Source organism: Sinohyriopsis cumingii, chromosome 5 (assembly GCF_028554795.1).
Source record: "Sinohyriopsis cumingii isolate HCF-2022 chromosome 5, ASM2855479v2, whole genome shotgun sequence".
Taxonomy (NCBI): Eukaryota; Metazoa; Mollusca; class Bivalvia; order Unionida; family Unionidae; genus Sinohyriopsis; species Sinohyriopsis cumingii.
Genome location: NC_142965.1, coordinates 143,720,722 through 143,743,327, shown reverse-complemented (window position 1 = coordinate 143,743,327; position 22,606 = coordinate 143,720,722). Strand labels below are relative to the sequence as shown.

General features: G+C 38.9%; 1 protein-coding gene across 1 annotated transcript in view; it reads right to left on the bottom strand.

The window, feature by feature from the left end:
* The window catches only part of LOC149800389 (von Willebrand factor D and EGF domain-containing protein-like), a 56,922-nt gene that overhangs the window by 12,998 nt on the left and 21,318 nt on the right, over window positions 1–22,606 (bottom strand). Inside the window, exons 7-9 of the mRNA XM_089958413.1 lie at window positions 7,096–7,204; window positions 2,311–2,397; window positions 419–811 (exon numbers count right to left, since the gene is read on the bottom strand). Coding sequence (XP_089814539.1) covers window positions 419–811; window positions 2,311–2,397; window positions 7,096–7,204 — 589 coding nt within the window. The remainder of the gene's footprint in view (window positions 1–418; window positions 812–2,310; window positions 2,398–7,095; window positions 7,205–22,606) is intronic.

Genomic DNA, 22,606 nt, shown 5'->3' with positions numbered 1-22,606 from the left:
ACAAAACTAATTACACCAACAAATTTAATCTACACTGACGTTTCGTTGTGTTCTTCATCCTATGTCTCTCTTGACTGTAATACGAGTCTTTGTTGCGTTCACGACATGTGCATTTCTAATGCACTGATATCTAATATTAAGAGTTGATGATAACATTTGTTATGATTCTGATTTGACTGACTCGAAGTGAGGTTCTCCATACAAGTAATATACTTTTGCTTAAAAACAGCTCTTTAAAAATCGAAGGTGAACGAGTATGCTATATTTCGTTAGGAGGGAGGCAGAAGAATTCCCTTTTATACTCAAATTACAGCAACGATTCACTGTTTTAGCCAACAACTACCTGCTATTAAAGAGATAAATATAACTTGAATATTATCTTTTCTTTTCGTTTTCAGTTGTTTTTATTTCAACCTACCGTTACATCTCCTATGTAATTGTTTTGCATGATTCGATTTGTTGTGCCAAGTTCCTCTGTCATCAAAGAGAGAACAAACACATTTCTGTCAAAATTAAAGTCATTGCTATCCTGTGTGGTTATGGTGATATTTGCTAGGCCTGTGTGGAATATGCCAGTGTTAATGTCATTGAAGGAATATCCGCGAATACTTGTCCCGCAGTTATTGCTACCAACAACTGAAATGCTGCTTCCTGAGCAGTTGTATGAATCAAGTGCGTCCGACATATGAATCGCCAAACCACACTCAAGGCTGTGCACAGTGGACGAATCTCCGCACCCAAAAGGTACTGTAGATTGTACCTGTACCACACCAACACTTCCCTGCATGATTCTGATAGAAGGTGTAAGTATCTGAATTAAAAATAAGTAAAGGCAGCGTAGAATATTTTCTGGAGAGATAATATTAACGTTCCTTCAAACTATTTATAATGCAAATTGTAAATAGGCACAATATAAAAAAAAAGATTCTTCGGATTTATTATAGAACAGTTGTATGGATTCTTATGCATTGTGATCAGATTGATATTACAATAAACATGACATTCTAGGATATTCGGTACTTTGTGATTCGTCATGTCACATATGTTAAATCGGACGAATGTGTAATACTGGTTTTATTCAAAATAAAGTGCTATTTTCCTTATTGTCTCTAATAGTTTGCATGAACACTAACATTATATTCTACAAACGACAATACTACTACTACTACCACTACCACTACTAGCAATAACAGCAATTGTGCTAATAATAACAACAAGAATGACTTATGGTAATGATGACAACTAATGCGTGGCTAATATTCTTTATATCGGTACATGTTTAATATTAGGATCATTATCAATAGAAGAAATGACATTGTGTTTACCATGTTCTTTATTATAAATATAGTAACAGACCTTCTAATTATAACTTAGATTTTTTTCTAGAAATGCACCTTTGGCCCATATTCTGATTATTCTATTTTGTAATTTTTTATATAATCCTGCTTACTAAAAAAATATTCGTTCTAGCTGTAAGACAAAAGCAGAATCAATTGTATTATTTTTGTGTAGTATATAATGTGGGCTGGAATTTATTTATCAAATTATTTAATTAAATTAATTCTTCCCTGAAAATACAAAGTGCTCAATTATTATGTTTTTGTATTGTTTCATAGTGATTCAACACAGGATAGATGGCACATTAATATGCCATAGGCCACTTCATGCACATCAACACTTTCAGCATTTAAATGTTATTAAGACTGGTGTTAGAGATTTTAGGATTATTTTGGATTTAATGAGCACCACGATACGTTTGTTTTCTAGTGAAATAAATTATGTGTTGATGTTTGGAGAGCTTATAGCGCTTCTCTTTTCTATGACTTGTTTTAAGACAATATAGTCGTTATATATATAAATATATATATATATATATATATATATATATATATATATATATATATATATATATATATATATATATATATATATATATATATATATGTATATATATATATATATATATATATATATATATATATATATATATATATATATATATATATATATATATATATATCTATGTGTGTGTGTGTGTGTCCGTGTGTGTGTGTGTGTCTGTGTGTGTATGTATGAGTGTGTGTGTGATTAAAGTACATCCAATATCAATCCTAACAATCACTAAAATGCACATAAAAAGAATGCCGATATCTGCTTTAACAAAAGTAATTAAATCCGTGACTTTACAACAATGTACAAAGAATAAACCTGAGTTATATTATTTCTCTCTTTCAGTCTTGTATTAGTCAAAATGATGAATTAAAATTTGTTATTGCTGTATTTGCTCAATCGATAGCAGTAATTACTTACCTTTATGCCCATCCAAAAGTCTGGGCTTATTGTCATGGCCCCAAGAAAGCCAGTAGCGCTCTTACTTGCACGAACACCACATTTGATCTATAAAGTTGAACGAATGTTTACTGCAGAGAACATTACATGAAAGTTTTCGCAATTAAATCGTAATCATGATTGTACAGCATGAACATAGATGAAGTAATTAACATGCGTGGATATGAAAATAATGTGCACACTTTATAATTTGCAGCGGTAGATGTACGACGTATATTAGGTCAGTCCATAACTATCTTCTCCTCTTGATAAATCGTCCTAGCTAAATAGAGCTTTATCAACATTATATGTACATTTTTCGGTAATATTTCTGTCGAGGAATCGGTCATCTCCATTTTGCTGCAAGATAACCACAAAAGTTTAATTGTGTGGCACAATTGTGCTATAATTTTCCATATATTATTTTTTCTTCACGAAAATGAATTGTGCCTAGTTTTGGCCAAACATTTGTGTATCAAAGCCTCTGAATTTCAGACAAAAAAACGACTATATATAAATTGTTTACAAATCGTCAGAGAAAAGTCGCAACTCGAGAGGAAAATGTGGTTTAATCGCAACTGACGATAGAAATAGAAAGAATATCTCATTTGGAAAGTGGACGTTACACTTATAAAAAACAAAACGTATAGCATATTATAAGCAACCACACAGGTTTAGTTAATTAAAGCGGGAAAATGTTACATGTTAGCAGTAATGGCTCACAATTTTCGATATATAAAACACAATATCATTTGAAATCTACTTGGGGGTGGGGGGCATTTTTTCTAAACATTACCTACAGCTCAATAGTAAAACAAAAACGGAAAAAATACAAACCTAAAACATACCACCCGAAAACAAACATTAAAAATAGGGAGGTATCGTTGTTGTATTAAGCAATACAGACTATCCAATATGTGAGATCACAAAATGCAATTGCAACATTTACTGGGAAAATAAGCCTTGCTTCTTTCTAATCGTGGCCAAAAAAGACTGTAAAATGATAACATTAATACACATTGTGAGTAACCTTCATTCATTAAAACGTTCTTCAGTATTGCAGATTCATCTGTGGCATTTAATTTGAATCTATTTTTCAAACTTGAATTTATATTAATCACACAGTTGTGTAAAATATTCGTTTCGATCCATGAAAGCTAACGAGAACAGTGATACTTCATTTGCAGCAATCACACAAAGCAAATTATTGTCCAATAAGGAATCAATAATTCTGACATATTCATTAACAATCGAATGCGAGCTGACCTGCCGCAGTCTTCCACATTTCTTCAACAACTTATATCCAAATGTAATCCAACTGCTATAACTCACTTGTAAACAAATAAACACGATACAAAACTGATGCTGTATGCTACTTAACAAAACCTATTTTCATAATTCAGGTTAACATATTTAATTGTGCATAATAGAAGCCAAAATGTCACATCTTATAAAGAGGTGACTACATCATTCAATACAAAGTATCATCTTAAGAAATCTCTGGCGTTTGCCTGTTTCAGCAACAGTGAGTGATCAACGTCTCAGAAGATTAGATTACCAAAGTTAATTCTGACTTTACTTCTAATATATATACTGTGTCAGCCAACAAGTCAATGGTTTGATTTCATATACACATACCATTAAAAAAAACCAAGATGAAAGAAATACGTCTCATAAAGATAATTTCAAGTTCTAAATCCCTGTAAAACTGTAAAATACCGATTTTCACTTAGTTTTGTGCCAGAGCAATTCATCCATTGGTAATCTGAAGATCCCCTGTAACCATGTAGCCATGTTTCCAGAATTTACCGATGAATTATTAATTTATTTTATTTGGATGTTAATGACATCTATCTTCATTTATGTTTTGTTAATATAATTAAATACCGGTTAAACAAATGTTGTAGTAATTTTTGGGTTTCGTTCTTATTTTTAAAGCTAGATGTGTTTATAAGAACTGAGTTTCCTATTTTATTGGATTCATGAACACCCGAAGCAGGACACTATTAAACTCTGTATGAACTAGTTACGAAGGAAATCGCTTGCACACTAAGTTTTGATATGACCGTTCGTACAGTATATAATCAGCTTTCAAGCTTCACAATTTCGTGAATTCTGTAAAATACGATTCTATGTTCTACTATAAATATACAAAAGTAAACAAAATAGTAATATTTTTATGTGAAAGCTTAAAAAAATTCAGATATTTATATTGTCATATTACTAATTACACTGGTCTACAGCCAAAATGCTTCCGAAATAAATATAGTCAAACTTTACCAATTCTGGGTCACTGACAACGAAAATGATGCTTAAAATTGTTGATTGGCTCTATTTTCACCGATATGATACTGGGTCATTATATACGACACTTGATTTGGGAAGGGCAGAGGATAAGTGAGTTATAAAGGGAAGGCTATATTAAATACCCAAGCACGTATATATATTTAAATAAAATTGCAGGTTAATCAATCAGACGAATACAAATATAACAAAAGCTGATTCAGTTGCCGTTTTTATTTGCAAGTTATCAGTTCAGTTTTTACAGATAATTAATTATTTTGTATACTGTTTTAAACCAAGTGCTCTTTATTATACCAATGTGTTAAAATGGGTTTTCCGCAACAAGGAAATCTAAGATGATTCAATTGCCTTTATGACAGCTATGGTGTAGATCAATCAGCTTGTGACGATTAGAACGTTGTTGCAAATGGAATTTTGTAATATCTAGTTTTAATCTTCTTTTAAAAACCTTACAATGTAATGCATGACACAGAGACTTAAAACAATTTCATATATATATATATATATATATATATATATATATATATATATATATATATATATATATATATATATATATATATATTGTGTATGCTTAGTTAAAAGTAGTTACTGGTAAGAAAATTAAAGTATCAACCATATTTTAAAACCTAATTTTGCCAATATATGTAACTAGAACATATCTATCTTTGTTATTACGTTTTCGTTTAATCCTATTAAATTATGGTGATTGCTCAACGTATTTTTAATTCTAAACATTCAATGCTTAAGCTGTCGAAAGTCAGGAGTAGAGATTAAAAGATCATTTTAATATCAGTTTTATCTTTAATCTGCAGTACTAATAAATTATCCATATACTTTGAATTCCGAATTAATGTTTTGTTCTTGTTTATTGCAATTTAAACTGCATCAACCGATATTACAACACAAAATCATAAACACCATGCTAGGGTGTGAGAGATTTATGGTACTGATGTAAATTCTGTCCTTTAGGTTCGGACGAATATTGTTACATTGAATCATCCATTTTTAACAATGAATACAAAATGTATACTAAGACTAGTATATTTCTTTTATCGGGCTAATGCTAAATAAAATTATCGTGATACGAATAATTTAAACAGCTTTTTTAAATAATTATATATTTGCATGGTAATAGAAAAGGAATGCTTTTGCATTATTAAATATTTTAGTATCAGATTTGAATATGTCTGCTTGTCTTTGTTTTTGTACAAATTCTAATACTTTACTGTTCAATTATGTCCTTGACTGCTTTCAAAATTACATGTTAGCTGAAAATATGCCATGCTGTTCTCTCCTGATTTATATTGGGTAACTGCGATAGACTTATCAAACATTTAAATGTTGAATTATAGACACCTTAGCAGTACTATATACACTTGGTTTAAGTATGGACTTACGAACTCAACACATTCTAAAATGTCTAGTTATCAGCCTACATCTAAGGATTTTTAGATGCGAAGTATTGAGCGGCCTGAATAATATATATTTATTTTGTTTATATTATAAAATATTTAATTATTTTATATGAAATATTTTATATTAAATACAAATATATTTGCTGTAATACTTCGATTCCATATTTGTTTAATCATTTCGTTGTTTTATTTGGGGATTACATTCCGTCAGTTTCCAGGTAGATGGCTTATAACATATAAGACTATTTAGAAATATATCACATACGAAATGTGCTTTAATAAAGGGCACATTATGAGATGACAAAACCACATTATTTTCAGTAATGTAAACGACGATATGTTGAATGAGAATAAATGTTAACATCACTGAAAATTAAACGCTCATCAATAAATTCATCATCTGAGTATTAGTATGATTAACAGGTACTAAATGCTTATGTTTTATATATCTATGCGTATTTCTCCTTTACGCCAAATATTTATCATGAACCCGATTCACCTGCTCTAAGCTATACGCGACTGTTAAACATAATGTTATTGATTGCTTTCCTGGTCTTTAGAGCACGATTCGTTTTGAACGAATCACAAGAATTATATTATCAATATTTTTGTGAAGCTTTGATGTTAGTCTGCTCTTGTTTAGAGCAATGAAGAACCTGTTCCAAATGCATATATTCTAATCCATAATTCGCATTAGTGCTATCCTTTTACACAACTGAGTTGGACATTTTCGAAAATGTTGAATATTTATTCAAAATCAAATAGTCAACGTAATGACTGTCTGATATAAGTTGTTGCCTCTCCGTCTCTGTCGCTCTCTGTCTCTCTGTCTCAACCTGTCTTTGTCTCTGTCTGTTGGTCTCTCTCGCTCTCTGTATCTCTCTGTGTCTGTCTGTCCGCCTGTCTATCTCTTTCTCTCTCTCTCTCTCTCTCTCTCTCTCTCTCTCTCTCTCTATATATATATATATATATATATATATATATTTAGTTAGTTAGTTAGTTAGTTAGTTAGTTGCAAATGTATAAGAATAAAAGACATACTTACAGTTATGCCTAATTTGAATTTTGTAAGATCGTCTTCCGTGAGTCTAGTTCCTTCAATTTCGCTGTATTTAACCGAGTCCTTAGACATCAAATATACCTCATTGACAAACCTGTTCGATAATTATTGTGCACTAAACCAGTAAATATTTCAGGATTCTCGATTTGTTAAGAAAGTGGGCAGCTATCGTCTTTCTTAAAAAGGTGTCTATATTTCTCTTCATCAAGCTGTTTGTCAAGCATATTTTTGTCGTATTGTAACTATTTACGTTTACATGTACACACACACATACGAATGCATGCATAGCATCCATCCACTTAAGTGGATTCCTCTTGAAGATAATGTATAAACATTTTCATGAGACATACAATTTTAATTTCTTTGATTCGAGACCTTAGTTGTGTTTTCATGCATGCTATTTGTTATTGTCAATCCTTATGCTAACGAAATGAAGTTTATGGCGTGTATTTCAACCTCATGGGGTATCTCAAGATCTTTGTTGTCTTATAATGTACTCCATGGGAAAGACAGTATCGAATTTTTCTTTATTAAGTTTAATTTAAATAAAAACCCATACGATTCATTGTCTGAATTTGAGAAAATATCACAATTTTCATTTCATATGATGACCAATGTATTCAAAAATTAATCAAACGACCCGGTAGGGGATTAATATAATCAATGGTGGTGTTTGCACCAAGGCAAGGAAATCCTAGTCAAGGGGTTACCTTATTTGTCTCCTCAGGAGGCAGAACTTCGTGGGAAGACAAATAAAATAACCCCGACACTGGATTTCCTTGTCTGGACACAAGCACCGAAATCGATTATTTTTTCAGCCGATGCTTTCCAATTAAAATAACCCTGCATTTTTTGCAATATAGTTCGCACTTTCCACAGATACAGTTTTAATCGCCTAGTGATACTGCCTCCCACTTTATATAAAGGTTATCAGGTCGTGTACCCTTGAATGAAAACCGGAATAATTATCTCAGTATAATCTAGCAATATATGCATCTCTTAGAAAAGGATAATGAAGAAAAAAAATATAATTTGTATGCGCAAGAACGAGCTCCTCGAGCCAAGTGCTGTTTATTTGTTGTTTTGTTTGTTTGTTTGTTTGTTTCTTTTGGAGAGGTTGTTTTTTAATTAAATGGGGTGACCTGTCAACACTAAGTATACAAGCTCTACGGATGAGAAAATAAAAACATAAAAACATTTAATATTATTATTGTAATATCTCATTTAATCTATGTTATCGTAAAAAAATAACAGTAAGTAATAAATATTGGTATACGTATACCATCCAACTTTCATCGTTCTAATATGGAAAACGTTCTACTGTAGGCAATGGTGCGATACAGCACAATATTTGGTTCACAGTTCAAACTAAGCGTGTAGTGACAGAGGAGATTCATAATTCCTTATATTATTGGAACTTTATATTTTCTGTCCTGGAAATATTGTATGTGTTGCTATTACTAGTGATACCCTACATGAAAATCTTGTGGAATATCGTGAGAATGATGAAAGACTCCACTCTAATTGGCACTTGCAGCAGTTTTCATTTTTAATTACTTTACAATGTTTGATTCAGCTGGGGATAGTCGAGGATGTTTGACAACATTTAAAGAACGCAGGTCTGATATGACACATTTCTGGATTTTGCCCGCTTTGTGGTATGTCTTACGAGATTTGGATTTTAGTAGCCAGTGTTGAGTATAGCCTGTGTATCTGGAAGTGTTTTCTGTTATATTTCGTTCCATACCGCATCGCAAATTTGATCCTATCTGTAGCTTAGTAAATTCGTATTTCGGCATCATCAAATGTTGCTAAAAGTACCTAATTCGTTTCACACAAAGTACTTAAAACAAATTACGTACTTTTAACTACATTTAATGGCTCTGTCCTGAAAGCAACTGATAGGATAAAATTCGTGATGCTGTGTGAAAAGAGTTTCTAGCATGATACCAAATAGCTCGACTTCACATGCTTGTTTGTGTCTGTCTCTCTCAAAATGTTTTGTATAGTGTGTTATCAAAGTTGAAGAGACCTTACTTTATTTTATGAGTCAATTTTGTTTTTGTTATATATCTCTTGCTGTAGTTGTTTGATTTTATAATGACTCCGTCAGGCACAGCAGAAGACAACAAAAGTAGTTCCTAGCGGGTAGACATAATGACTGAGATGAACGGTCTGAGATAACCAGACTGAGAGAATAAAAGTAATGCTGTCGAAACATCTAGATTTGTCTGTCGCATGGGTGAGAATATAAGTTCATCTTTCTTCCCTTTAAAAAGGATGTCATCGGCCAAAGTCAGAGTGGAATATAATTTATTTTACTTTTGTATTATTGTTTTACATTTTTATACATACATAAAATCAAATACTTAATAGCTGGCATGCTAGTAGTAAGTAGGGATACTAGACGTACAATGGGAATTAGCATTACAGACCCCCCTGGGTCAATATACGTACAATGGAAATTTAACATGGCGAAAAATCGTGGGTCATTATACGTACAAGGGGAATTTAACATGGGAATAAATCGTGGGTCACTTTACGTACAAGGGGAATTTAACATGGGGAATAGAGTTTGGGTTTGTTTAGGGACAAGGGGAATTGAACATGGGATTTTTTTTTTTTTTTTTTTAAATTTTTAAAAAAAGGGTAGGCGATTGAAAAGTCATTCTCTTTTCGAGAAATATGGTTGGCCCTGAAAAGGGCCTTTGGGTTTTTCTTCTTCTTCTTCTTCTTCTTCTTCTTCTTCTTTTAACTTCTTAACTTCTTCCACCATCCTCTTATTTTGTCCATCATTCCTTTCTTCTTCTTCTTTTCTGTTTCCGGCATCCAGTCCGGGTGGCCCATGGCCCGGAACTTCTCTTGGATTTTCATCCAGTTTGCGTTTAGTTTTTCTATTTCTTCCTTTTTTTCTATTTTCTTCTTCTTTTCTTTCCTTTGACCACTTTTCTTTGATCTTCTTGACCTCTTCGGTCAGCACATTTCTCATTACTTCTTCCGCTTTCTTAAGTTTTTCTAACCCCCACTTCGCGAAACACCAATCTGTCCATTCTACAATGTCTTCTAGAAAGCACCTTGCACTCGTCACATGAACTATCGCTTCTTTTAACTTACCCACTTTCACATACGGTGGGTTAATTAAACCTCTGATTCTCTTCTCCTCATCCTCTATCATTTCTTTTACAATATTTACGGATAAGTGGAGGCTGGTTACTTGTCTTGAGACGAAGTCTTTTGTCACTGCATACCTCCATTCCTGTTCAACCCTTTCTGCTACACTCAATCCATCCACCATCCAATACCAACTTCCCATAAGATCGTTGTATAAAGCTGAAGCTGCTGGCATCTTCGTGTTTGCTTATTCCGTAGAATGGGCTCCAATGGCCAACACTGTTAGTTTTATACTGAAAGCGCGGACGTGATGGAAAACATCCCCTAGAAACATGAAATTGATCTTACCTAGATCATGACCAAGCAACGCGCGGACGTGAAGGAAAACATCCCCCTACTTTCTCATTTCATATAATAAAACCCAAACTATACTCTCCACATACGCTAAGAAACCCATAATCTACTATTCACACAAACATACCTGAGCTCTTACAAACACTAACACACAAACACATACCCTCACATTTTTTAAAAAGAGTTAGTTTTTATATTCACACTAATCTACCTACACACATTGGCAAATTGATGGTTATTTCTTTTCTTGAGTATTGGGTAGCCCTTAAAAGAGCTGTTTTTTTTTTTAACTCCAGATGCACTTATCTAATGATGGCACCTTCCTGGCCTGGCGCCACACACGCATCTTCTTCCCCAGTCTCCTTTCACCTTTCTTCTGGGGAGCGCAGAGGGAGGTTGATTCGCTTCAGCACCCCAATCCTCTGTCTCGGGAATATTGTACGACATCCTCTCTCCTATTTTCTTTTCATACTCCTCTTCCCTCTGTCTTCTCTCCTCCTCTTCCTTCTTTATTCTTTCCTCTTCTACTATAGCCTCCGCGGCCAGTTCATTTAACAGGCGCCTGACATATTCCAGATGTATCTGGAGTTCAAGAAGTTTGCTTATTCTGCTATTCATTCTTGTGTTGATCAATCAACAAGGGTAGCTAGACTGCTGAACGAATTTCAATTTATAGTGAAAGCGCGGACGTGATGGAAAACATCCCCAAAAAAACATAAAATTGATCTTACCTAGATCATGACCAAAAAAAAAACAACGCGCGGACCTAAAAGAAACACTCACTCACTTTTTTATGCTACCCATCACTATTTTAAAATTTTTTATAAATCACTTGAATTCCGTCATTTTTTCGACCAAGTGTTTGGCAAAACAGGAGACTAAATGGGCTTCTTGTTCTGGCCATCTCGATTTCATCATGATCACTTCTTCTTTTTCCACGGTCTCCTCACATTCCATCTTTAAAGCTTCTCCACTAGGAAAAGAGGGATAACAGTCTTCCATGGCTTCTAATAATCTAGAATGACTTCTCTCAAACTGTTGATTTCTATCGTATTATCGAACTCTGCATACAGGATGACGTTCACTGTCTCGTCCAGTGGCTTTGCAAACTGAAGTTCCACACGAATCTGGCCTGATTTTATAGGGTGGAAATGTCCCTCGTCGCTGCCCTGGTCTGGAGTGAAATCGAAAGCCCACAAAGCATAGCCTCCTGCGTAATCTTCGTACGTAATGCCGTGACTGGTGTTGGTTCCTAACTGGCCGGTGGCTTCGTACAAGGACAAGTACGATTTCAAGTAATTCATCTTGGTAAAGTCAGGTTCGAAAGGTCGGGTACACAAGGTCTTGCCATCGCGAATGACTTCGATTTTCTTCACGTTGAAGTGTTGAAAGTTGAAACGATTTTTAGCGAAGTGTCCGTTGAAGGTTGAATTCTCGACCATGCCAAGGATTAAACGTTTGGGTAACTGTCCTTGAAACAGATGATCTTCGATCATGGAATGATGGATAGCGGGAATGGTGAACGTTTTCACTTCCACACGTCGGATGGGATACTTGGCGGTCGTTCTGCTCAAAGTTTGACTGATGTCGTTTCCCACTTTAGGTAGCACTTCCACGCGTCGCACGTAGAGTTTGGCCTCCTCGATGTTGCTTTTAGGAGTCTTAGCAGGATCAGCCAACAAATGGAATGCGGTACTGCTGCGATTCAGTCTCAAGCGGACATTGACCCCGTTCAGCAAATATTTCTCTTGCAACCACATGTCCAAATGCAAACGATCCATCAGTTCTAAACTCTTCTTATCTAAGATTTTGCTTTCTCTTTGCTCAAAGCCGGGATTGGTTCCATCCAATGCGTCGAACGTGGTCGCTTCGTCAGGTTCCCACAGCACACAGGCATTGAGATGAGTATCGTTGGCATCTATTCCGTACGTCAAGAGATTTTCCAGGTAGGCACGGTAAGGGTAAGTATCCATGCTGCTGCTGACCAGTTTGTTATTCAAGTACAAGTCCACTGAGATGAACAAGGAATGCATGAAATTGTTGACGGGAGCTATATTCTCACTGTCATCTATTTTATCATTATCCTTATCTAGAACTTGGACTTTCAAGTACAAGTAACTGCTATTCAGATCGATGTAATCTTCGGGCTGTCCCTTGATTGGAGCGGAATCGGTCAATGAGGAGACGGAGTGAAATTCCACCCACTGGGATTCTTGCATCGTCATCATGGTGGGGGACATGGCAAACAGATCCAGTTCCGTCTTGGAACAAGCGCAAGACTCTCGGTGCATCATTTTGTTCTGTTCTTTCTCAATAATGGAAAACGTCTAAGTCTCGAACGGTTCTTCTTTTCTTGGCCTTTCTAGCTTGAAGTCTGGTGAAAGGGTGTTTTCTGCGTCGTCTCTTTCTGCCTTGTCCTTGCTGAATGCCTGACTCGGTAGCGTGCACGGCATTTATAGGTGTGTCTCGTCGGCCTAAAATGTCTTTACCCGTTTGCAGCAAGACATTTTTGCCAGCCCTCATGAAGGCTTCTTTAGGGTTTTGTTTGTCGATGATGACATTTTGGAGAAATTCTTTGCCTTGCGTCAGTGCCGCATCTTTCAAGGCGTGCAATCCGCGTGTCACCATCGGTTTCAACACCGGGGCCACCGAACGAAAGGCCGATTTTAACATGTCTCCTAAGCCGTGTCCTCGCTGTCGAGCAACCCCTCGGTACACTGGATACATGACTTACTTACGAATCGTGAGTAAACCGTTTTCGAAAATGGAGTTTCACCGTGACTTTTCTATTGGTGAATGAAATATTTTGTCCCAAATCTCCTTTTATAGTAATGTTGACCGTGTCCAAATACGACTTGCTGACAGGCAAAAAGTGAGGATGGACAAATTCGCGGTGGACGTGGTAAGTGTTTCCACCTTCCTCGTCAGCGTTCGCGGCAGAATCCACTTTGAAAGGAATGACACGCAGTAACGGTACGGAGGTGTGTCGCACCACGTTGTATTCCACCACATCGGAATATACGAACATCAAATTCAGTCCTTGGTTCAGTTCTACTGGGGTACGAAATAACTTGCTAAAAGACTCGTTGTCGTAAACGATGGGTAATTCGTTGTTATTGAGTATGGTCATTCTCATGTTCATGTCTCAGCCCAACATGTCAAACAATTCAGGACAAAATGAAATGGACATGATTTTACTCCGCTCAAATTTCATCGAGAAGCGACGAGCTACTTTGTGGTACTCCATGGTGACACTTTTGTTGTTGACATGCTCCAAAGCTTTCCCAAACACGCCATTAAACTTGGCAGCTATGGTGTTGACCAAATGTTGACCACTGAAATAATAGCCTGGGGGAATCAACAACTGGTAGGTCCACTCTTGAGTTTTCTCATTATAGGTTTTCTTGTCATATATGGCTCTCTTATTCAATTCCTGTTGCAATTGCTCGTCATGAACTTCCACATGAAAAAAATTTTGATTGGGAAGGACATTGAGGACTTGGGTCGGGTGAATCATTTCTACTAAAGCCACTTCCCAATGGGCTTCGTGATCTAAGGGGATGGCCTGAGGTAATTTGGCCGTGTAACGGCACAACGTGTTGTGGGGAAACACCTCCATGGAACTATCACTGGGTAAGGTTAAGTAAAATTGGTTTTGGTGACTCATAATTCCAGAGTTCTGTGGCTGTCCGAGGGGTTACTGGACGTCAGAGGCGTGTCTCCGTCTAAAATGGGGTTCTGATTGTTGTTGTTGGAGTGGTGACTGACACTGGCACTGGACACAAGGTTCCCGTTCGAGGAGAATTTCAGGGAGGGATTGGGAAGCAGGAAACCGATGCAACTGCTCAATAAAATGGTCCACAATTGTTTGTCTCCTTGTTGCAAACTCAAATTGGCGATGGCTGCCCCGATGACACACGTTCTCCACACCACACCCACAAGGGTTGTTTTTGTAAATCTTGCACAGAAGAACTAGGTGAAGAAGGAGTGGTCGACGTAGCTGCGTTTGCTGTGTGAAAGGGCATGATGGTCACTGGGTGGATATCCTTTCCAACGTACTTTGACTTCTTTGACACGTCGTTTGCCTACTTTACGGGTTCTGCGTTTGAGAATGCTTTCGATGTCGTACACGTCGTCTTCTTTTTTGGTGACACGTTGTAACTCGGGTAAATAAAACGTTCCTTTGAGCACTTCTCCGTTCATGTCTTCCAATTTATAGACGACAGGATGACGACCATGCACTCGTCCAGTGACGCGAAACAATTCGGTCGTCCAGTTAGGTAAATAACCTTTGTCGAAAGTGCGTTTGGTTTTGCCAATGCGCACCCAATCTCCTACGACCAAGTCTCCACTTTTCTTCGGGACAGCCCTCGTCGGGGACGTACCGAACAGGCGCTCAAACACCAAGACCTCGTTCTCTGGAGTCACGTCTTGCGGGGCACGTCCGATGCTTCGATGGTAAGATTGGTTGTACGCTTGCACCAGGTGCGGTAAGATGTCGATGTACTTCAGAGTGTGGTGATGCGTAAAATATTTCCACATTTGTTCATTCAAAGTGCGTTGAAAACGTTCCACGATGCTGGCTTTGGTTTCGGGATTCTCAGTGGTAAAAAAATGAATGTCACGTTTCTTTAATTCTTTTTGGAAAGCTTGGTTCAGAAATTCGGTACCTTTGTCCGTTTGCCATCGAAGAGGGTGACGACCGCTTTGTTTCAACACTCGTTGCAGAGCTCGCACTAACTCGCTGCTCGATTTGGAAGTCAAGGGTACGACCCAGGCAAATTTGGAAAAGACGTCTATGACACAAAACAAATATTTGTAGCCACGATTGTAGCTGGCCAAATGAGAGACATCGGCTAAATCGGCTTGCCATTGATGATCGATGCCTTCCACTCGGGTGCGACTTCTGGTAAACTTGCGTCGAATGGGTTTGTGTAAAGTGTAGGTAGCTTGTTCTTGTAACCATCGTTGCACTTGAGGTAAACGGAGACTTTTCAATCGAGTTTTGGCAGCACGATACAATTTTTGAACTCCTGCGTAATCTGCAGGATGAGAGGGATCGTAGTAAATGCTGGCTAAGACTTTTTCCATTTTTTATTTTTTTGTGTTGGTTGGTGTGTTAATAAGACACCCACTCTTGGAGGATGCTACTCTTTTTCTCTTGGGGTACTTTCTTGGATTGCAATGCTTTGCGTGTGCGACCGGCAATAGGTGTTGAAGAGGAGGATGTCTGAGCGGGGGATATCGGTTCTTGTTTCACTTCTGTCTTCACTTCTGTCTTCACTTTCTTTTTCTCTTGTGATGAAGAAGGGGTGGCCATCATCTTTTTAATCCATCCAATTCTGGAGGTAGGTGGTGTTGTTAACTTGCGTACTTTTTCTGGTGGAGTTTGAAACCCTTCTTCTTCTTCTTCTCTTTTTTCTGTCTTGGTCACTGGTAGTGGTGGTACTGGTACTGGTACTGGTGATGGTGCTGGACTTTTCATCAAGGTCTTAAAATCTTTCAGAGTGGGTAGAGCTGTTTCGTCTAAAGCTTTCTGGTGAAAGAGTTGCAGTCGTTGCAAGAGCTGACCGTACTTTTGCGATTTTTCTGTTTCGGCAAATCTTGGCGATCCATCAAGGACTGCAATTCGTGTTGTAACTGGGACATCTCGCTCAAATGGGGATTGGGAGGTAAATGCGGGGTGCGTTGTTCTTGCCACCGATGGTGTTCCATCCATTGTTTGTAAGGCACTAAAGCTAGTTTTCGTCCTTCCATGGAGTTGTCAGGGGTCGATTCTGAGATCTTGGGTCTCCAGAGGGCCTTTTTATCTTGCTCCCACCAGTCCTCCCAACATGGTTCCCAAGACTGCTTTCAGTATGCGGCCTAACAAGAGAGGTAAAATACCTCCACGTTGCACTAACATCTTCTTTTTTTAACGAATGGGAATTTTCTTTCGAACCAATTGGCGAAGAACGTGACGATGTTTGCCTAAGCATTGTTTCTGGTGTTTGGACAAAGGGATCGTGCCTTTCAAAACGTTCAAACAACATTCGCACACGGTATCGATGACCTCTTTGGAGGCTGATTGAATGAGTTTTTTTCGTAGGGGTGGAGAAGCTTTGGACAGGACAGATAACATGTCCCCATGTTTGACTAAACGAGGAGGCAGTCCTTTCCTTTTCTTTCCTTGGGGTTGTTTAGAAGAGGGATGTTTTCTGGAGGGTGACATCTTCAGGAGCACCAAAACACTGATACCCTACTTGGTCACAGGCCTTTTTTATACTGGAACGCGTCGCCACTGATTGTCTTTACGTCGTATCAACTTCAGGACAGGCATGACACGTCGTGCAGGGGTACGCAACGGACTAAATCGAGCCAGTTCTTGCTTGGACAAATCCAGTAAACTTTGTAACATGCCCGATCTTTCTTTGACTTTGATTTTGGGAGAAGGTACTTTGTGAGCAGCAGCCACTGCCACTAAATTGGAGGGTCCTGCCACTGGGGAAGTTCTTTTTGGGGTCATCACCGGAGAAGTTCTTGGTGTGATCAACGTCTCCAAGTACTCTTCAGTTCTTGGTGTCATCAACGGAGAAGTGGATGAACGTGAGGATGCCAGAGAGGCAGTCACTGCTGTGGCAGATCGTGGTTTGCGAGTGTAAGGTTGCGTCCTGGCCGAAGTGCCTCTCTTGCGACTAGTTTTCTTCTGTGGGCTTTTCTTTTTCTGGGGACTTTTTCTCTGTTTCTTTTTCTGGGGGCTTCTTTTCTTTTTCCGGGGTGGTGGTGTCTGATCAGTTTAGGGTCCCGCCACTGGAGAAGTTCTTCTTGGGGACCTGGTCTTTTTCTTTTTCTTCTTGGGGCTTCGTTGGACTTTTTTCTTGGGGATAACTTTGGGGGCATTAGGATCCCATCTTAAGAGAGAGCGAATGATGACCCCTCCTAGAGTACCGCTCCCTCCAGGTTTCAAAATGATTTGTTTTTTCGTTTGAGTGTCGATGCCGGGATCGGCCAGTTGGACCAAAGCGACTTTGTTTCGATCTAAAAAGCGTTTGATTTCATGAGGAATCTGAATGATTCCTTGGAGTAATTGACGTGCCGTCACCGTGAACCATCGTAAGACTTCTTTGAGACTAGCTTCTAAGACACGAGCTCGTGTTTGTGGATTTTTTTCTCGACTGATGCCATACAAGGCACGAATCAATTTGACGGGAAGATGCGACTGAAGGGACGTCATGTTCACACTGTGTGTGAGACAGGCGAAAAGGGTCTGAGGTTTTTATAGATTTTTTTTATGTGGAGTGAAATGAAGTCGAGGACGGAGACGTGTACAGGACAGGTCCTCCGTCTTGGCACCAGTGGTGAAACAAGTGGGTACGAAATCGCAAATCCTCGGGGGTGGTAGGTTTCAAATCGACGAGTAAATAGGCGTGTGGAGTTTGAGTGGCATCGTCGTACGCCTGAGTCAGCCAAGGCGTTCCTAACTGTTTGGCTAAGACTTGCACTTGCGATTTATCTCGAGGGCTTTTAAACAAGACCACGTAATGCGCATTGAGACTGATGGTGCGATGGGCTTTACTTTGTTGAAACAAATTTTGGGTGATGTAAACGACACTGGCATTACGGTGATGCCCTTTGCGCGTGAACCACAGTATAATTTCTTCTTCGTCTTCTCCTAACATGTCGTCGAAAATGACCAAATGGGTTAGACGGGAGTCAGAGACGATGCCGTCGTCTTCTTTAGGAATGCCTTCCACAATCACGATGGAATCGCTTTGACTTTCTCGCAAGAGGCTGTACGCCGATTGCCACTCTTTGTAACACCACACGATCCGTTGAGGTGGTCGATCGATCAAATGATGTTTATGTTCGATCAAACGTTTGACGAATTCGGTTTTGCCTGAACCGCTAGGTCCAGCAATGAGCATGTTAAAGGGATGGCGAAGATACAAAGCCTCCCAACTGGCACGATCTAAGTGTTCGTCGATGACTTTGACAGTAGAGGAAGAGGGAGAAGAGACAGCGGAGGTAGCCATAGTGTGAGAAATGTCACTTGTGACACGAAAACAAACAAGACAAGAGTTTATATACTTTTTCAGGACACGTTTATTGAATGTTTCAAGCATGAATACGAAAGACAAAAATACATAAAAGCCAAAGGCTTAAGTACAAGGATAAAAGGCATATGATAACCATGAACGTGGAATAAAAACAAGTGTCTGTGCAACAACATGTTTTGGGTAATGTTCTAACCAGTTCTATAGTAGGGGGTAGTAAGGTCACACAAGTGTCCTCCCGAAAGGGTCTTTCAGGCCTGTCCACGACAGTCCCGTCCTGGGTGGCGGGTTCTTCTGGCACCGTCACTAACACGGGTTGAAAAGTAACTTTTTTCCTTGAACAACTCTCGTGCATACTGGGCCACTTCTTGGGTCCAAGCCTCAAAACCCCATTCTTTCCAGGCACGGACATCTGTCCAATGGGGATGTAAGTCACAAGCTACACACACATCGTCATACGCGTCTTGGGTAGCTAAAAGTTGACGAATCTTTTTTTCCTGTTGAGGTCGAGAAGTATCCAGATGAAAACGCAAGGCTTTGAGCAAAAGGAGTTTTTCGTGACCATTTAAGGCCATTGAGGTGGTAAGTACTGATCGTAAAGAGTCCACAAAGAATCGGCTCTTAAACGAAATCCCAGAAAACAAGTCACTAAGACACACACCACTTGTCGTCCCAAATTGAATGGATACAGTTCTTGTAATAATCGATGGTAATGATCCACGGTTTGAATATGGTCGTTGAGTTCCTTCCACGGAATCTGTTCAATAATATGTGACATAATCCGTGGCATGGCAGCCTAATTTTATAGTCTCTTTGTCTCGGAAGCAATACAGCTCTCGGTAAATCCTTTCTCTCAACTCCTCAGGCAAGCCCAAAATGTTCTCTTGTAAAGTATCCATAAGTATATACACTGTTTTTGGAATCCTTGGGTGGTGGCCAATAGCCTCGTTTAACTTTGTGCCTGATGTAATATCCACTCATAATCAGTCTTCTTGTACTTTGGAACAGAGCATAATTTAAAAACGGATGAATAACTTTGAGTTTGCGTTTCACTTGTATTTTGATCAGTTCTCGGTAAATGCGTTCTCTCAACTCCACAGGCAAAGCACGAATGTTCTCTAGCAAAGTATCCATGAATAGGTCATACTAAATCCTCTTTGGTCTGACACAAGAAATGTACTCTTTGCACAAACATGGTTTTACTTCAGTGTCGAATTTAAATCGTTTAGTCACTAATCTACACATTACAATTCGTTCAGAAGTTTCCTCTTTCACTAAGTTGACATTGTGTTCAAGAAGTTGGTAATTCGTTAACTCTTCCTCTGGAATTCGATGTAGTAAGTTTACAATGATGTTGTATATAGAATCGTCCATAACAAACCAATCCTTTTTAAAACCAGGGGATCGTTGATCAATGTCTGTCCAATGGAACACTTTCATTTGAATCAATCCTTGTATAGCCTTCAGGTACCAGTGGTTCAAACACCGGTGACGTAACGGATGCAATTGTTCTTTACGTTTCACTTGTATTTTGACCAGCTCTCGGTAAATGCGTTCTCTCAACTCCACAGGCAAAGCACGAATGTTCTCTTGTAAAGTATCGATGAACAGATTATGGTAAGTTACTTCAATGTCTCGGTCCCACTAAGGGTAAGTAATGACAATTCGGTGACCATCGAGCATGTTCTAGGTAGGCCGAATCTTGCGATTCCCAGTGGTGAAGTGACACACGGCAACTGAAGCACTTGACTTTATCTCCTTCGCCCAAGTAGAAAAATCCGGCTCTGGCTAATTCTTCGGGGGTCGGTCCTCCCAGATACTTAGGCCATTTTCCTTTGAACGATTGAAGACGATTTTCAAAGTCGCAGTATTCGTCTTTCACAGGTTCGTTTCGATGAGGGTTGAGTGACATGGGCAGGAGTTTGCTCAGGGCTCAGGTACCAAGCGTAGAAAGCTTCTCGTTGTTCGGTACGCATGTTGTCGGGGTCGTAATAGTGAGCCTCAGGTAAATGGGGTAGAACGGCGTGTTGATTGGCTTCCGTATTGAAAAAGTGTGGAAAGTACCCTTTAGCCATTTCTGTCATTCCAAACGTTTTAGGCATTCCACTCAAAGGCATGGCCAAATAGCTCATCGAATCTTTAAACTGCACTTGTCCCACTTGCATGAAAATGATTTTGGCTCCGTTCAAAGTGACTTTAGGACGTTCGGTGCCATATTCCGTATAGTATCTCAAAAGAAACTGTCCATCGTATCCGGAGAAATTGTGAGACATCACCGTGACATGACGATGACAATCTCCGTAACGTTCGATGTCCTCTTGGCTCCACGTCTTGTCGATGGGGTCTAAGACCCATTGGGCAAAATCGGCTAACGTGTTCGGTCCCCGAAAGATTTTTTCACGCCCTCCAGGAATCTTGCTGCAGTGAGGGCAATGACTGAAGATAAGTTCTTGAATGCACTTCTCGCACGCTCGATGAGCCACGCAGAAATTAGGGATGTGAATGCCGGTCTCTTGCATGCAATCGAAATCGAACAAGATGAAATTGCCTTTCTTCTTGTGACCGTCCTCTTTCTCTGGTGGGGGTTGGTATTTTTGCACGTAGCATTGGTGTTCGAAGTCCACGATGTGGTGACAAATGTGACATTTTTTCTTTCCTCGACATACGTGTGCCTTGGCAGTATTGGTACATATGCCTTGTCCACAGGTAGGGCACATTTTCAGGAGTTGACAAGCACATTTCTTCTCTAAACCTTGTGTTTTCAAATGTTGTTGGTAACAGGCAGGGCTGAAAAACGTGCGCAGACAAGTTGAACAAGGCACTGGTTCTTCGCTCAGACAGGGTGGAGAGGCCAAACATCCTGGACATTTCATTCCACAATGCTTGTGTTGCTCTCGATTGTTATAACCATAATCACATTTCTCACAATAATAACCGTATCCCAGGAATCCGGTGATGGTGGTAATGGTATCGAAATGTTCATCGTGATAATAAACATGAATGTATTTTCCGTCCTTAAAATCTTGGCCTCGAAACAACAGAGGCCCACGCACTTCTTGAGAGTGCACTTTCAAGGTGTAGCGTGGAGCTAGGACATTTTGCAATTTTTGCATCTCAGGAATGCCACAGGGTGTGTCTTTAGACAGGCCAGCTTGTTGCAACAGGAGTTCTGCTTCGTTTCGTTGTTTGGCTCGATAGGAATGTTGAATAGTGTTCCAGGTTCTTTTCCATTCTACCGTGTCGTTCTTGTTGGCATAGGTTCGTCCCACCACGATGGCACGGGCTAAACACATCTGGTCATGAGGATTGTGAATTTGGACAAGGCTACGCTTTATGCTGCGAAGCTCGTTCACCAATAACATCTTTTTCCGTCCGGTCCCTTGAGGAGGAGAGACGTGGGTCATGTCCAATGTGGCTTTTCCATCGGTGATGTCAAACTGGTCATTAGATTGTTGCACGTGTTGAATCTTGTCCATGACTTTGGAAGCGGTCAATTCTGCAGGGGTGCTAAACTCGATCCAAACAAGGGATTTCAAACCGTCGTGTTGTATGGAAAGTCTCAAGCGATCGTCTTCTTTGGGTTGACATTGTCGCTTGAGTGCAGTGAGCAAAGAATCCCACACCCCAGTGATAAACACTTCTGCTTTCTCTAAGGGTACTTCAGCCTTGAAATCTTTAAACTTCACTGTGTATTTGTAAGCCGTGGTTCTAAATTTTCTAGAGGAGCGCTTTTCCGTCTCTCGAATGGAATAGTATTTGTCAGGGTTGACTAAGGGTGGTGAACTTGGTTTAGAGGGTTCGAATTCTGGTTCACTCATGTCCTCTTCAAAGTCACTGGCATGAATTTGTGCCAAAATTTCAGCGCTGGTACGAGGCGATAGATCACGTTTCTGCCTCTTACTTTCTTCTTCTTCTTTCTTCTCGAATGAATAGGATCGTTTCATCTTGAGTGCAAAACGTCAAATGACTCAAGTTTAAACACCATAGACTAATTTATA